This window comes from Neoarius graeffei, chromosome 1, assembly GCF_027579695.1.
Source record: "Neoarius graeffei isolate fNeoGra1 chromosome 1, fNeoGra1.pri, whole genome shotgun sequence".
Classification (NCBI taxonomy): Eukaryota; Metazoa; Chordata; class Actinopteri; order Siluriformes; family Ariidae; genus Neoarius; species Neoarius graeffei.
This window is the reverse complement of record NC_083569.1, coordinates 51,663,154-51,681,136: the sequence shown is the minus strand read 5'-3', so window position 1 is coordinate 51,681,136 and position 17,983 is coordinate 51,663,154. Positions and strand designations below refer to the sequence as shown.

General features: G+C 43.2%; 1 protein-coding gene across 1 annotated transcript; it reads right to left on the bottom strand.

Moving 5' to 3' along the window:
- Positions 1-555: 555 nt before the first annotated feature.
- men1 (multiple endocrine neoplasia I) lies at positions 556-13,938 on the bottom strand. Its single transcript, XM_060933999.1, has 10 exons — positions 13,823-13,938; positions 12,320-12,801; positions 11,744-11,952; positions 11,427-11,555; positions 11,299-11,339; positions 11,124-11,208; positions 8,266-8,402; positions 6,661-6,790; positions 6,375-6,548; positions 556-1,508 (listed from the first exon to the last, which is right to left on the bottom strand). The coding sequence occupies exons 2-10, from the start codon at positions 12,753-12,755 to the stop codon at positions 999-1,001; spliced, it is 1,851 nt and encodes a 616-aa protein (XP_060789982.1). The 5' UTR covers positions 12,756-12,801; positions 13,823-13,938; the 3' UTR covers positions 556-998.
- Between the last annotated feature and the right edge of the window lie 4,045 nt (positions 13,939-17,983).

Genomic DNA, 17,983 nt, shown 5'->3' with positions numbered 1-17,983 from the left:
ATTTTCCTCTGACCTCTCTCATCAACCAGGCATTTCCATCCACTCAATCCTTTTTGTTTTTCGCACCATTCTGTGTAACCTCTAGAGACTGTTGTGTGTGAAAACCCCAGGTCAGCAGTTTCTGAAATACTCAAATCAGTCTATCTGGCACCAACACCCATTCCACAGCGAGTCAGAGAGATCACAATTTTTCCCCATGCTGATATTTGAAGTGAATATTAACTGAAGCTCTTGATTTATATCTGCATGATTTTATGCATTGTGCTGCTGTCAAGGGATTAAATAACTGCATAAAATAGCAGGTGGATGGGTGTGCCTAATAAAGTGGCTAGTGAGTATTTCTTTTCTTAAATTGAAGGTGGTGAAGTATATTATAGACAAAAAAAAAAGTTTTGAATAAAACTTGATTTTTCATCTTTTTGGTTGTTTGCATAAATTCAGCCACAGTAACAGCAGGTTTTTCCCTGATTGCCACGCCCATTACTCGTTACTGTGAAGGAGGCCTAAAGCCTGCTGTATGCAAATGTGTCCTCTAACCAAAAATTTATAATCATGTTTTTGTAAGCACTTTATTTGCAATGGTTCTAAATAAGTTTCACGTGGATGTTTTATACAGTTGTGTTCTAAAACAAACAAAATAAATTGCCGCTTTAAGCAAATAAATGCAGACCGTGACATCACGGGTTCACCTGCTTGCTTTAATGTTTTCCAAGGCATCTCACAAATCCCAGTGTGTAGCAATAGTCTGTTCATATTGTGCTGCCCTAGCTAGAGCATGGAAAAAATTATACAGTGCTATGGCTCTTGAGGTCTGGAATTAGGAATCCTGCTATTCAGCAATGGTTCATATTATTAAAGAGTCAGTGCTGGTACATCAGAGTGCTGACAGTTTTCAACATCAACTTCAAAAATACTGCATCCTACAGTATTGCAGGCAAAACGATGTTTACTCAAGGTAACAGTAAGCCAGAACACAAAACGAGGTTTTAAGGAGAATTCTAGAGTGCCTTGCGAGGGCGTTTCATGAAGGACAGGCTGTAGTCGCCAGAAGGGGTGGGTTTCTGCCTCTTCATCTGAACTTGTGACTGGGCAGTGAGTTGCAGCTTAATGGCGCTCGAGTTGATCTTGGCTGCCGAGAGCAGCTCCTTCATGCCCTTCATCTTCTCACTGTGGAACGTCACCATGGGGCCGCTGGACGCTGCCACGGCTTGGGTAGGGGAAGGAACAGGACTGTTTGGGGAAGACGCTTCATTCTTCCCATCTGTCTCTTTTCCTCGTCCTCCAGCTGAAGAACGACGACGGCCTCCTTCTCCGCCCACTTTTTTGGGCTGGCCAGGCTGGGAGGGCGGAGCTGCAGCAGTAGCTGGTGGAGAAGGTCCTGCCGATTCTTCAGCTTTTGACTCGCGTCGTGGGCCTCTCCTTCGGCCCTCGCGGGGGTCGTCACTAGCTTGGTCGTCCTCATCTTGTGGTTCGGACTCTTTGGTGATGATTGTCACTTTCTGTCTTATCTGAGTGAAAGAAGATTTAAAACTAGTAAAGGAAGAATTCCCTCTTGCCAAAATGCATCATTAAACAGCAGCTTTTGGGTCACACTACACTGGTAATGCACATACAATGTAGTACTGTACCTACTGTACAAATGCTACTCATATCATCATCTCTAGCTGCTTTATCCTGTTCTACAGGGTCGCAGGCAAGCTGGAGCCTATCCCAGCTGACTACGGGCGAAAGGCGGGGTACACCCTGGACAAGTCGCCAGGTCATCACAGGGCTGACACAGACACAGACAACCATTCACACTCACATTCACACCTACGGTCAATTTAGAGTCACCAGTTAACCTAACCTGCATGTCTTTGGACTGTGGGGGAAACCGGAGCACCCGGAGGAAACCCACGCAGACACGGGGAGAACATGCAAACTCCGCACAGAAAGGCCCTCGCCGGCCACGGGGCTCGAACCCGGACCTTCCTGCCGTGAGGCGACAGCGCTAACCACTACACCACCGTACCGCCCTAGAAATGCTACTTTTTTTTTGCTGCACTGTAGCATAGTACATAGTGCAATCTTGAGCAAACAAGTCAAATGCCAGCAGCATCAACAGAGATGCCTTCCCAAGTCTAGTCAATTTGTATGTCAGAAATGCCTTTAAAACATACTCCAAAACAAGAAGGAAACTATTTCAGACATTTGAGTTTCACTTGCTGTAACCTTGTTTGGATCAATTCCAAAATCTTATCAGTGCATCTGCTGAGAACATTACATGAACAGCATTTAGCAGATGCTCTTATCCAGAATGACATACAACATGCCCAGAACAGCCTGGGGGGCAGTTGGGGGTTAGGTGCTTTGCTCATGGGCACTTCAGCCATTTCTGCTGGTCACACGATCAATTCAACTACTTCCTGAAATACTGCAAGAATACAAGAATCTTGGACAGTCATACAGTACCAGTTAAAAATTTGGACACACCCAATTCAATAGACTTTTTTTAATTAATAAAAGGACACGTCAAGTCTTAAAAGTAATGATGGATGTCGTTTCTCTTTACTTAGTTGAGCAGCTCTTGACATAATATGGATTACTGGGTGATTCTCATGAAGCTGCAGTGAACATGTCCAGGACGCATTTTCCAAAATCAATACTTAATTCACATAAACTCTGATATTTTGTGTAAAGAAAATAGGGAGCACTGTATGGACAAATGGTTTTCATCATCATATAAACTAATTTTTATATCAATTAAACAAACAAACAAAAAAAATCTATGGAAATTCTCATTACCATTGTGTCCGCATCCCTTTTTTTAATGTTTACTTTAAATCATATAAAAATTCCTAATTATATAAAACAGTGTAAAGTTATTTTAAAACATCTATATTTATGCATAATATTAATATTTTTTGTGTTGAACAAAAAAAGGTACTTGACTTTAAACAAAATAACTGTGTCCACACCAAATGTTTCTCATTACCGTTTCATGATTTCACCCCCCTATAAAAAAAGTACACCGTGCCTTTAAATTGATCAGCTATCCCATGATGCATCACTTCAGATACAAGATTCAAAATGGAGACAAGGTCAGTTGCTCACGCTTCTCTTACTTTGTGATTTATGTTAATGTTGCTAAATCTGTCCTCAGTTACACTGTATTATCATTACCGTTATGGTTTAATACTCATTAGTTTTAAAAATAAAAAAAATATTTTATGATTATCATCACAATATAAGGCTTTAACATGTGGCAAAGTTATAGGTTGCTAGCATTTCAGGCTATTCGTGAAATTAGCCAAGAGTATCTCATTACCGTTACTCAATATTCTCATTACCATGCACTGTGAGGGCAATAAATTAATGTTAAAAAAAAATATATAAAGTAATTGTCATGGACTGTGCTGTTCATTTAATGGGATATTTTGTGGGAATATGAAAAATTGTCAAAAAAAAATTTTAACTCATGAGCTAGCTTCATCATTTACTGTAACGGTGAAGAGAATTATTCTGGATCATGTAAGCCTCAAATAAGAATAAAATTCCATTAAAATATTTTTCCTTTAAAAAAAGATCAACATAGTAAAGTTCACACACTATTTTAGGCTCTCAACTTGAAAAAATACTGAAATGAGGTGAAAAACTTTGTTAATGTGAAGGTCTTCATGAGAATCACCCTACTACAGTTGTGGAGCAGGGCTATTTACTGTATTATTTTTGAAATTGCACTAACTAACTTTTGATGAGGCACCTGTTAACTGAAAAGCATTCCAGGTGACTACCTCATGAAGCTGGTTAAGATAATGCCAATAGTGTACAAAGCACTATCAAGGTAAACACTGGCTACTTTGAAGAATCTAAAATATGAAAAATTTTTGTAACACTTTTTGTTTACCACATAATTCCATATGTTACTTTGTAGGTTTGAGGTCTTAGTTATTGTTCTACAATGTAGAAAATAATCAAAATACTGAAAAACCCGTGAAGGAGTAGGGGTGTCCAAACTTTTGACTGGTACTGTATATACAGATGAGGCCAAGTGGACACACGGAAAAAGCTGATGATAAACATTGTAGCTAGCCAGAAAATCGGCCTCGGGTTCCTGAAAATGAACTTGTAAATAACACCTCTGCATGACAAAACATGAAGGAAGCTACTGGAAAAAGAACAAAAAAAAAAGGAAAATGAATTTCAGACATTTGACCATGACCTTATTTGGGTCTGCTGGTTACACTGATGATACCATAAGTATCCTACAAACATTCAACCGCTCATTCTTGAGACACTGCACAAATGAGAATCTTGGATGGACAACCTGAAAATAATGCTTCCAGCAGGCATTTAAAAAAAATACAATAAGAACTGCAATTTATTTACGGGGGGGGGGGGGGGGGGGGGGGGGGGGGTGGTATTCTGAACTAGTATCTTAACTGTTTAAAAAAAATAATATCTGTTGCATCGAGTTCTCCTTCCAGCTTTACAATGAGGTTTTAGACATGGATAGGAAATTATTACTTATGCAAATATATTTCTCAGAGATACTGTTTGGTACAATGTGTTTCTGTTCCTTTATAGAAATATATTGCATTTACGGAACGACATGGTTTTGCTGTAACTTCTTTATTTGCATGTACAAAGAGTACCACCTATCACCGAGTTCGGTATGAACTTTGGATTACTTTTTCCTAAACAAACAGTGTGGCTGTCCAAGAATCCCAACAGAGGATTAGGTCTGTGGTTAGATTCTGTTCAATTCCCCTTATACACACACACAGTCTCTAATATACAGTTTTGTATCATTATAGCTTACGTTAGTGATCAATAATCTTAAGTTCAACGACACATGCATGTGTATAATCAAACTTTTCGCTACACTTTACAGGGTTCTCCACTTTTCAAAAATAAAAGGTGGTGGTGGGGGTAACCTAGGCCCCCAACGGGGTCCAGGAGCGGTGCCCCGGTGGACGAAGTCCCCCTGAAGCTGACGGACTTTGGGCTTTTTTGACAGTGAAACTGGCCAATAAATAGATAGGAAGTGCTAAATCATGGTTAAAATCTCATCTCATTATCTGTAGCCGCTTTATCCTGTTCTACAGGGTCGCAGGCAAGCTGGAGCCCATCCCAGCTGACTACGGGCGAAAGGCGGGGTACACCCTGGACAAGTCGCCAGGTCATCACAGAGCTGACAGACACAGACAACCATTCACACTCACATTCACACCTACGGTCAATTTAGAGTCACCAGTTAACCTAACCTGCATGTCTTTGGACCGTGGGGGAAACCGGAGCACCCGGAGGAAACCCACGCGGACACGGGGAGAACATGCAAACTCCACACAGAAAGGCCCTCGCCGGCCACGGGGCTCGAACCCGGACCTTCTTGCTGTGAGGCGACAGCGCTAACCACTACACCACCGTGCCGCCCATTGTTAAAATCATTTTACAAAAAAAAAAAAAAAAAACACTTACTGTAGATATCATCTTTGTCAATGTGAGACTCATTTGACATTTCAATTGAGACTGATGCGCATCCCTGAATTAATTATATTTTTTTCTGTGTGAGAAAAACAAGTGAACATCCATGCATAAACAAAAATACCCAATTACAATAAATGCACACTTTTTACAATACGCATAATTAATATTAATTGGGTGAAACCATTCCAGTCCATGCACGAGTTGGTGCGCGTGCCCGAGACTGGCACTACAAAGCCACCCCGGCCTCCGTAGTTCGGGTCCTTTGACCCAGGAACCCGGGAGTCCTGCAGTAAACAACCACAGGGAAGCAACGGGAAAATGCAGCTCTCGTTTACACAATCACAGATGCGCAAAATAAAAGACCTGAACTTAATGTGTGCTGTTATATGATTACTGTAACTGTGTACGGTCAGAAAAGACGAGAGATGAGCATAACCGTTGCACAATAACGCTACAAACACCCGCAAAGTTATTTAGCTGCTGGCTAGCTGCAGCTTCCAGCGTTACTGTGTGTCAGTATAGTGTAATGCGGTGCGGTGTAGTGTAACGCAGGGATAGACCTCAGTCTGCACAGCTCTGTGTCAGTCTGTATGCAGCCGGCCGGATGGTTTTCTATTGCAATCGCGTGGCCACTTCAGGTAGCTCCATATGCATTCATTTAATGGTCTTCTGCGTGTTAAATAGTTACAAAATTATAATAAAGCGAAAACTTTACAATTTATTTGGTGTATACTGATGACGTTACTTTTTTTTTGGCCAAGGGAAGGGTGACGGGCCAGAATAATAACATGGCGGTGCACCACTTTAAAAGCGCCCATGGAGAACACTGCCTTACATACATGACTGATAAATGGATTGCTAAGCTTTTATTCTACAGTACAACTACATGACGTGGGTTGGTTTACCTGAGCATCGAAGCGGCTGAGAGACTGAACTAGGAAAGTGGCCCAGCCTACGTGAAGCACAGGTGTGGGACTTCCCTCTTCCCATTTACAGATTCCATCATAGAAACGCAACAAATGCGCAAAGCATTCTGGGTCCTGTAAGGCAGAGAGGGCTGCAGCCTGTCTTGGTTGGTCCTTCAAGATGACGACAAATATAAACAAAAGAGAAAAAAGGAACAGTTTAACGTACATCTGTGTACGTTAGGAACGTTGGTCGTTTCTGGCTTGTTAGTATTGAAGGTGTTACCTTTTCTGCTCCCTCAGTGCCCTCTCCTCCACTCTCAGCAGCAGTCTCTTTGAGAAGGGTGGGAATGACATCATTGGCTATATCGAAGAACTCCTTATAGATCTCCTCATCCTCACGGCAGTAATTGTAACTGAGAACCAACACATGATCAGAGAACTCTGATACTCAAGTCCTGTGTCCGAAATTGCTCACTACTCCCTATATAGGGAATTACTATATGGAGGACTATATAGTGAGCTCATTGGTAAAATGCGATAAATCAGATATGCGATAAATCCATATTATACTGAGCGCATTTCCCACATTAATCAATACAAAGTTCCTGCATTTTTCAGTTCTTTTAAATCAAGGCTCAATACTTTCTTCTTTGCCGCTGCCTTTTATTAAATCAAATTTGAGACTTCATTTGATTCCTTTCAGCGCAACTGCAATGCATGATGGGATATATTGCTTTGGTTAGTGACCATCGGTTGTACACTACTTTTCGTGATGCATTGTGGGATACTCTGAGTGCACTATATAAAAAGGTATAAATAATCCTCACTAAGGTTTCGGACAGCACTACAAAATGACGTCCTCACTATATAGTGAGTACGGCACGATTTTGAACACAGCGAAGGTCTCGTAATGTCTCATTTCATTACAGATCATGTGATAAATGAAAGCTCTCAAGCAGTACATATAACTGAATAAAATCACATGTATAATAACTGTGGCTGTACAGTTTTAGTAAAGAGTTCTAGTTTTAATAAACAAGATAGCTTCAGATAATTAAACAATTAAATTAAAAAAAAAAAAGTGATAGCACTGTAAACCTATGAAATGGTGGAGTATTCCAAGGTGCTACAAAATTTTTCAAATACATTCAAAATGTACAACACGTCTAGAAATAGATGTTGGGAAAGTGAGAGAGAGAACACAAGCTGTGTCCAAAACGAACAGGAAACAGGAAGACAGGGAAAGGGAAGAGGCTGGGTTTTGGGCGTGTCCGGTGTAGACATCCTTCGGGACGCAGAAGCGTAGCAGATACAACTATTTTTAGTTCTTCAGTCTGCACAGAATGTGCTCGCAGAGAGAATGGTACAGATGCAGATCGCCTTCCCCATTGTTAACACGGTGACAATGTTGGCAAACAGACTATCCTGAGTACAACACTAATAAAATAAAGTGGCTATAACAGCCATTATAAAGCTTTATTTATGGAGTCTTAAATCACAACTGAAAATACATGGCCGTAGGATTTTGCTTAGCACACAGCTAAAACACTTGTGCGTGGTGTATGAGAGAGTATCTGTACATAATCTTTTGCACCATGTTGTTCCTGAGACCAAAACATCATCTTACAGAATGATAGTTTCATGAAAGAGATCCCCAATCACAAATATCTGTTCTTGGCCACAGAAATGCACAAGCATTTCCATGACTAAGCACCAAATCAACACTGCCATCTGCTGTAAATAAATTACTATAACACTGCTTTGAACAAAAAAAGTACATGATGTAAATAAAGATTCATCAAGTTACACTTTTGCAGCAAAATCATTAGTAGCGTGTAATGAAATTTAAACATCGACAAAACAAAAACGAACTAGCCCTGAAACTTACTCCTGCATGACTGTAGCAGCCTCGGCCCAAGACCCCAAAGCCTCCCGCACATTCCGGTGTCTGTAGTGATATCCAGCCAAGTACATGAATGGATAGATATGCTCGTTGTTGTAGTACTTCTTGGCAGACTCCACAGCCTTGAAACACAGTGAAACGTGAAGAATGTGGTTAGTGATGGAAATCCTAGGTGGCCGACATGGTATACAAGTTCTGTTTTACCCATTTCAACCACCAGGGGGATTAAAAATCACATGGATTCCTTCTGTACACATGGGCATGCACGCCAAGACCATCCATACAGAGTCATATGATGCTGTATTTACAATAAATACCACCATCATGAAACCTCTTGCTTCATAAACATCTTTTTGTATACAATTACAACTTGTGACTACAGTCTGAGCTGCAAGTATCCGACTGGTGGTGGTGCTAGCATACTGCACACTGACTGCCTGCTGCTGCTGAGCCTGCTACGTTAGGTGAATCCACCAACACACAGCACAATATTTATTTCACCCCAATATGGTCCTGCTTTCCAATGCCCACAAAGCCAAGGCAACCTCATGTGAGCCCTACAAAGTCATGCACCAAGTGCCTGAACACCTCCCATCACCCAACAGGACAGGTCCCAAGTAGCTTCCAACATTAAAGGGCCTAGAAGGACTAGCATTGGGATGATCTGCAGTGGAAAACACTGCTTACTGGGCAGCAACTACATCAGGTCAGTTCTATGCTCAGGGTCTTGTCCATATCCGACTCCAGTAATGGCCCTTTTCCACTACCCTTTTTCAGCTCACTTCAGCCCGACACGGCTCGCGTTTCGACTACCTCAGAGCGGCGCGACTCAGCACCCAAAACTCGCACCGTTTTGGAGTGGGGCTGAAGCGAGCCAAGTGGGGCTAGGGGCATGAGGAGACACTCCCCTGTGCACCGATTGGTGAGGAGGAGTGTCCTCACATGCCCACACACGCCCCGCGAGCACGCTGGGATCTGTAAACCCGGAAGAAGAAGAATTACGAGAATTTCTGAAGCCTTATGCGCCTCGCCTCATCTATACGCTCTTGCCAGTATCTGTTGGCGTTGTCGGTGACAACAAGCCACAGCACCAAGACCAGCAACACTAACGACTCCATGTTTATTGTTTACTCTCCGGGTCGTGAGACTACCACTTAAAAGGTCACTGATGTCACTGTTTGCGACATCACGTGACGTCTATCCACTTTCGCTAACTCCACCCAATGTGTCCACCCACTTCCAGCCAGCACGGTTGAGCGTGGTTGTAGTCGAAATGCAACTCCAACAGCCCCACTCAGCACGGCACGGCTCAGCCCAACTCAGCCGCGTTGGTAGTGGAAAAGCGGCATAAGATTGATACTTTGACTGAAGAAGTTTGTTCCTCCTTAAACAGCAGCCCCACAGTTCAGATCAACGGATCCTACTCCATGTTTCTGTCCGACTGCATGTTTGAGATGGCCGACCTGCTTTTTACAAGCCCTCCCATATGGCAAATTTGTCAATGGATCTGCATAATGCCGATTTCTATGTTCTCGTCACCCTGGAACACATGATTAAGATTTGCGTGTCAGTGATGGGCACCTCAATTCAAAGCCTTTTCCCTTTGGCCTTTCTCAAGGGCCACAGGTGCTGTACACAGATCTACAAGATGTATGCAAGTAGCCCTGTTTCCTGTAATGGACAAAGGCATCAGGATACTGTTGTACTTGGAGGACTCGTTCCTGTGTATCCCACCAAGGAGCAAGCTACGAGACCCTACATGTCCGCTCTACTCAAGCAAATTATGGCCGCATTGTGCGCTCCAACAGTAAAACAGCCCACAAAATTCACAGGCGTGAAGTCAGTTCCATTGCGAACACTAGTCAACTTAACACCCCAACATGTGCCAAATTAGACTCCGCTGGGCTGCTTTGAGTGGTACTGCTTCCTCTTGAGGATGCTAGGATTGCTAATGGCAGGCTTCCTTGAACTAAGAAACTTGCAAAAGTGGTTTATCAGACTGCACCAAAATCACAGACATGTCCTCGTCTTAGCAAGAGGTGCCCAGACCAACATGACCTTCTTTCGGCTGCTCCCATTAGGGGTCACCACAGTAGAGATGCATATTTGATTTGACATAGGTTTTTATGCTGGATGCCCATCCTGATGCAACCCTCCCCAATCTATCCGGGCTTGGGACCAGCACCAAGTATGCCTGAACACCAGTGGCTGGATATTTTTACCTAATCTGCAAGTCTTTGGACTGTGTGGGAAACCAGAGCACCCAGAGGGGTCCCACACAGGCACGGGGAGAATACGCAAACTCCACAAAGAAAGGCCCCTGTCAACCGTGAGGTTCGAACCCAGAACCTTCTCGCTGTGAGGTGACAGCACTAACCATTGCACCACTGTGCCGCCCATGCACAGACAAATACGCTGACGACAAAAGGCTTTCCTATCTATAAAAATAGGTCCATTTTGGAGTGGCACCCCATCGCAGATATTTGCCTCCCTCAATGGCTCTAGTGTAATTGTGGGACCACAGGGGGCGTGTGGCCTCCTGGAGGGAGACCAGTAGATATCAACCAGCTGGAACTGAGGGCAGGGCATCAGGTACATTATTCCACAAAAGTGCACGTATCACAATACCAAACATTATATCAGTCACACTGCCCAGCCCCAGTAAGAAGAACTGACTGCAACATTGTCTACACTCAAATAGGCGAACGCAGCTCAAGACTCACAGGAGCTCTGAGGATATGAAGAAATACAAGTGTCTGTTTTGAGAGATTGTCACTATTAACATTGCATCGGTGTAGCTGCTTTGACTGAAAGACTAGAGATCAAAGCTCAAACCCCAGCACCTTGAGATGAATTGAGAGAGGGTCTCCTTTGCCGATAGGTTCTTGGTCTTCAAGGTCAGCAAGAGTACCCATTGCCATTGGATATCTGCAAGACAGAAAGACAAAGTTAAAATCACCGAGCAGGTGTTCGTCTCGAGGATACCGTAGCTACAGCTGTTCATTGTCTTTAACACACCTGTCCAAGTCTCCTCGCTCATACAGCAACCAAAGCAGCCTCTGCGATGAAAGAAAAAGATGTTTACAAGACAAAAATCTACTGCTGAGACTACTTTCAGAAACAGCATGCGCCATCCTCTAGCTTACCTGCTGAAGTTGTAGCAGCTCAGAGCTGTCTGTGTGTAGATCTAAGGACGGGTTGATGGCACAAACCATGAATGCTACCTCCATGTTGCGGTTACACTTCATGTAGGATCCTTTCAAGTACAGCCAGCTCTACAGAGACAAATGCAGTAACAAAATGGAGTAAATGTCACATGGACTTCTTTTAAATCAATTACACAAATGAACGCCGCTGAGAAAAAAAAATAAAAAATACGCCCCCCTCAAAAAAAAAGTGTTTCTGTTCATGGACTGTTTCTGCACCAAACTTGGGACACGAAGTGTAAACAAACAAGTCTCACCCTCTCATTGACTCCAGCACTGACCGTCTGGCCTCGCCTATCCTCATTGCCCTTGCCGTGCCATGTGACCTCAGCCGTTTCCTCACCTCCTTTACCAAAGATCACCCAGGCATGGTCCTCAGACAGGGCCAGGTGAACATCCTTCAGCCCAAGCACTTGACAAGCAGCCACCACTGCAAATGCCACGCCAGAGCTATCCAACTTTGTGCCTGATCAGAAACCAATACAGAGGTGAACAAATGAGGATTTCTGGGCAAATCATGGTATGGCTAGACGTTGGCGAAATCTCTAAACAAGGCAACACATTACTACAGAGTCCATTAGATAACTAATTAATTGCTTCAGGATATTGCTCAAAATTATTCAGACATTTATTAATATTTACAGAACTCATTACACAGTCAAAACACGAAACTAAAAAATATGCAAATATAGAAATTCAGTGTAGAGTTCAGTCTGAAGTGGCTCTGAAATACCCAATAGTATAAGAACGCTAATAAAAGAATTCTTCAATTAGTATCTTGCTACGTAACTGCACCTGTTTTGTTTTTTTCCTGCAACACACAATCTGCCTACCTGTTATAAGACTAAAGAGAGACTGAATGTGGGCTCGGTCCTTGAAGTACGACCGGCTCAGGCTGTTCCAGATCACATCTGAGACCTTCTTCACCAGCTCTCTGCTTGAACCTGCAGCCGGCCTGCGGTACAGGGACAGATCCACCGCGCCACGGATCTGAGCTGTGAAGCGTTCGTGCAGTGCTGATATCAAGCCCAGTTCTACTGTAGGGAAGCAGGAGTTCAGACAGTCGCCTTTGAGGGGTTCAAATCGCACTCCAGGGACGTTGACAGGCACCACGCGGTTGACTGCCAGGAAATGCTCGACGAAACCCAGCACCAGAGATAACAGAGCCAGATCTGGCTCGGGGTTTCCCAACTCATACTCAAAGAGCTGCACCACGCCATCAATGCCCCGCAGGGGGAAGTACTTCTTCTGAGCTGACCGCAAGCCCATATCTGGGTGCTGAATTTCAGGAAGGGACCTGTTGCACTAGAACTACCTGGTGGAGATGGTAAAAACACGTCTTAAAGTAAAAGCAAATCAAGTTCATTCAGACTCTTGTTTTGAAAGGTTCAGAGCAATAAAATATGGCTGCTGATATCCATGTACCCAGACAATTTTGTGTTTTCCATGAAAAAAGTCACTTTTATTTACCACCATAAGTTGTAAAATGAATAGAAAATATAGTCAAGACATTTTTTTGAGCATTTAATCGACCCCACAAATGTGATGCTCCAGAAACTCAATCTGCTCAAAGGAAGGTCAGTTTTATAGCTTCTCTAAAGAGCTCAACTGTTTTCAGCTGTGCTAACATGATTGTACAAGGGTTTTCTAATCATCCATTAGCCTTCTGAGGCAATGAGCAAACACATTGTACCATTAGAACACTGGAGTGAGAGTTGCTGGAAATGGGCCTCTATACACCTATGGAGATATTGCACCAAAAACCACACATTTGCAGCTAGAATAGTCATTTAGCACATTAGCAATGTATAGAGTGCATTTCTGATTAGTTTAAAGTGATCTTCATTGAAAAGAACAGTGCTTTTCTTTCAAAAATAAGGACATTTCAAAGTGACCCCAAACGGTAGTGTATGAGGAGTTTAATTAGTTAAACCTGCATGTTCATGCAACATGGCTTCAACACATGGAAAGGCCAGATAATCAGATAAACACCACCTTCACTAAACACTGCTCCCGCGTGCAATCTTAAAAACTCTCATTAACAGATGAACTATCCTCACCAAACCACACATTAGACATGTTCTAGAGTGAGGTATTTACCTCCAAGTCATCATTTAGGACAGAACTACAACACACAACCCAATCTCAACTCAGTGATAGCATGGGGTTAGCACTCACATGCTCAACACACACACATTAGCAACACCTATTTAAATTCTATACCTAGACTATTAGCCAAACGTTTACTCCGCTCTACTACCAAGCATCACTGTCTACCTCTTCTACCTTCTTAATCCTCGTTCTTTTAGCCCCTAAACCGGGTCTGTTATACTGACCTGAGCTGAAAATTATGTTCACATGCTTTTGTTTTGTCCCTCGCTTTTGCCGCGCAACACAGTAAATCCAGCCTAGAAAAACATTCAAGCAATATACAATATCCCTTCAATACAGTAACGCACACTTAATCCCATCCGTACTATGAGAAATCAGTGGCACCAAAATGGCTGCGGAAGGACTCATATACTTCCGGGTCAAATGACGCAGGTTGGGGAAATTTTTGATTCTGGGTGTGGCTCTGTTTTGGAATAGAGCTTGGCTTGTCCCTGGTGAAAAAATAAATGTACTTTTTGTAAATACCGTTCAAAAGTTTGGGGTCACTTTGAAATGTCCTTATTTTTGAAAGAAAAGCACTGTTCTTTTCAATGAAGATCACTTTAAACTAATCAGAAATCCACTCTATACATTGCTAATGTGCTAAATGACTATTCTAGCTGCAAATGTGTGGTTTTTGGGATTTCCAGCAACTATGGTGGGGTTTACATTAGACCGTATCAGCGGATCATGAGATTAACGTTTTTAAAAACGATTCACGTGCACACAGCAACGCCAATACACGGATACGCTAATCACATGACTAATTAGACGGCACGCAAGTTGAAATGTGTAAATTCCTCCTCCGCGGTTTGGCTCCGCAGGCATCCTGCGCTCCAAATCACTCCGCCCTGAACAGCGAGTGCCCTCTGGAGGGTGCGCACTCCGGCCCTGCGCAGCTCACAGAGCGCGCGAGTGAAGCGCACGAGCAGTGATTCGGGACTGAGCCGCTGTGTGTGTGATCTCAGTGCATATCGGGCATGCGCGTCACTCACCACTTGCAAGTGGAAGGATGGCAAGCCTAAAGACAATCATAACTACACAATGGGCAGTATTTGCATCAATATTTGCATCAGTATTTTCATACTCTTTAATGAAAGGTGATACAAGGCGGAAGTCCGCGCCGTTTTTCAGCAGTCGCGTCACATGACCAACGCCAGCGAATCAAGAAGGTGGATGTCACAGTGACGTTGTCCAATGACGACGCCAGCTAGAGCTCAGCGTATCCGCGTATTCTCAATGTTTACACAGCACCTTTTTTTTATAGATAGGACAGTGTAGAGAGACAGGAAATGAGCGGGAGAGAGACAGACGGGGAGAGATCGGGAAATGACCTCGGGTCGGAATCGAACCCGGGTCCCCGGATTTATGGTATGGTGCCTTAGCCATCTGAGACATGTCTTGGAATGTCTGTTAGTTGTTCTTACTGTTTTGTTGTATTGTCTAAGCTTAAATTAAAAAAAAAAAGGTGTGGCTGTGTTTTTTATTTTACTATGCTTTTATTCAGTTATACATAAGCTTTGTATGGAATTAATGATATTGTATAATTGCATAAATAATATAAATCAATATATATTATCGTTAAATTTTACAATATACTAGTCTAGGTGTGGGTTTCCTCCACAATCCAAAGGCATTACAGGTTCTTCCTCTTCTTCTGGTTTAATGGTGGTTGGCAGCCAGCTTATATGGAGCATTACCGCCACCATCTGGACTGGAGTGTGAATCAGGAGTTTACAACAAAATAAAGAAGAAAAACCCCAAAACCTAAATTCTATTCATCAGTCCTGTGTTTTTCAGGAAACTACATAAGTGGTTGAAACAGACTTCTCCTGTGTTTTACTGTAGTATGCTCTGTAGACTGAGCTGGATTTGTTTTTCCTTTAGTTGGGCAATTAATCTTTGTCTCTCTAGGTGGTATTTAGGACACTGTATAAGTACATGTTCTATGGTCTCCTGGCTATCACTACACTCACAGGTCCCATCAACATGTTTCTTTATCATAAATAGTGTGCTGTTTAGTGCTGTATGACCAAAGCACATCCTTGAAAATACATCCTCTTCTTGCTTGCTTCTGCCTGTATTCCTACCTCTTCCAACTTTGTTTTGGATATTATAATAATGACGTCCAGTATGCCCAGTGTTCCAAAGGTGTTGCCATTTGTCAGTGACTTTAGTTTTAACTATGCTTTTGATTTCTGCTTTGCTGTGTGTAATATGAATGTCTATAGTGGATTTCTTTGTTGCTTGCTTAGCAAACTTGTCTGCTATCTCATTTCCTCTTATACCTCTGTGAGCTGGCACCCATGTAAATGACAAATTGATTCCAGATCTACCTAGATTATTTCCCATTTGCATGATTTCATATAGGGGGCGGCACGGTGGTGTAGTGGTTAGCGCTGTCGCTTCACAGCAAGAAGGTCCGGGTTCGAGCCCCGTGGCCGGCGAGGGCCTTTCTGTGTGGAGTTTGCATGTTCTCCATGTGGGTTTCCTCCAGGTGCTCCGGTTTCCCCCACAGTCCAAAGACATGCAGGTTAGGTTAACTGGTGACTCTAAATTGACCGTAGGTGTGAATGTGAGTGTGAATGGTTGTCTGTATCTATGTGTCAGCCCTGTGATGACCTGGCGACTTGTCCAGGGTGTACCCTGCCTTTCGCCCATAGTCAGCTGGGATAGGCTCCAGCTTGCCTGCGACCCTGTAGAACAGGATAAAGCGGCTAGAGATAATGAGATGAGATGAGATGTCTTGTCTTGACTCAGACTGTCCATTTTTGAGGCTTGTTAGTGCTGAGCTTGAGTCAGATGCAATCACTACCTTGCTTGGTTTGTGATCTTCCACCCAGTGTAATGCCAACCATATTGCTACTAGTTCTCCTGTATATACTGCCAAATTGTTAGTTATTCTTTTTGCATCTGTGTACATCATAAGAGTGTCTTTATATTTTTCTCTTAAGTTATTAAATATTTTGATGTTGTCTAAGTCAGGGTCACCCTGTTTTTCCTCCAACAGTCCTAAATCAATGTTGAGGTCTATAATAAACCATGGAGGGATTACTGGGAACACAACGGTGGGGGATATCCTGACTGCGTCCAACTCCATTTCTCTCACTCTATATGGTATTGTCCATCCAAAGCTTTTAATTCCCTCCCTCTCCCTCTCTTGACACTGTAGCAAGACTGACTGTGTTATGTGGTTGTCATTATGGCCCTTTAGGTTTGCCCAGTATACAACTGCAAGCTGTTCTCTCCTAAGGTGGAGGGGCATCTCTCCCATCTCAACTTGTGTGGCTGCCACTGGTGTTGTTTTCTTTGCTCCACAACACAGTCTGAGGGCTTGGTTGTGTACTACCTCCAGCTGTATTAGTGAGGTTTTAGCAGCTGATCCATATACCATACAGCCATAGTCAAACACTGATCTGATCAGCCCTGTATAAATTGTTTTAAGAGCTGTTCTACTTGCTCCCCAGTCCACTCCACTCCACACAAACACCTCATAACATTTAGTACCTTTTTACACTTGTCAACCATCTTTTTAATATGTATTTTCCATGTTAATCTCCCATCAAGCCAAAGCCCCAGGTACTTAAAGGATTTAACCCTTTCCAATTCTTTACCTGCCAGTCTCAATTTTAAATCCAGTCCTGTCCTCTTTTTAGTGAATATCATTGATTTTGTTTTATCTTCAGATATTCTAAATCCCCACTGGAGGGCCCATTCCTGCACTATATTTAGCGCTTGTTGCATCTTGTTCACTAAGAAGCCTATGTTTCTCCCCCTTTTCCAGGCATGCAGGTTAGGTTAACTGGTGGCTCTAAATTGACCGTAGGTGTGAATGCGAGTGTGTCAGCCCTGTGATGACCTGGCGACTTGTCCAGGGTGTACCCCGCCTCTCATACATAGTCAGCTGGGATAGGCTCCAGCTTGCCTGCAACCCTGTAGAACAGGATGAGCAGCTACAGATAATGGATGGATATTATACACAGGTGGTGTAGTGGTTAGCGCTGTTGCCTCAGGTTCGAGCCTGGTGGCCGGCGAGGGCCTTTCTGTGCGGAGTTTGCATGTTCTCCCCGTGTCCGCGTGGGTTTCCTCCGGGTGCTCTGGTTTCCCCCACAGTCCAAAGACATGCGGTTAGGTTAACTGGTGGTTCTAAATTGACCATAGGTGTGAATGTGAGTGTGAATGGTTGTTTCAGCCCTGTGATGACCTGGCAACTTGTCCAGGTTGTACCCCGCCTCTCACCCATAGTCAATTGGGATAGGCTCCAGCTTGCCTGCAACCCTGTAGAACAGGATAAGCGGCTACAGATAATGGATGGATGTTATACACAGGTGGTGTAGTGGTTAGCA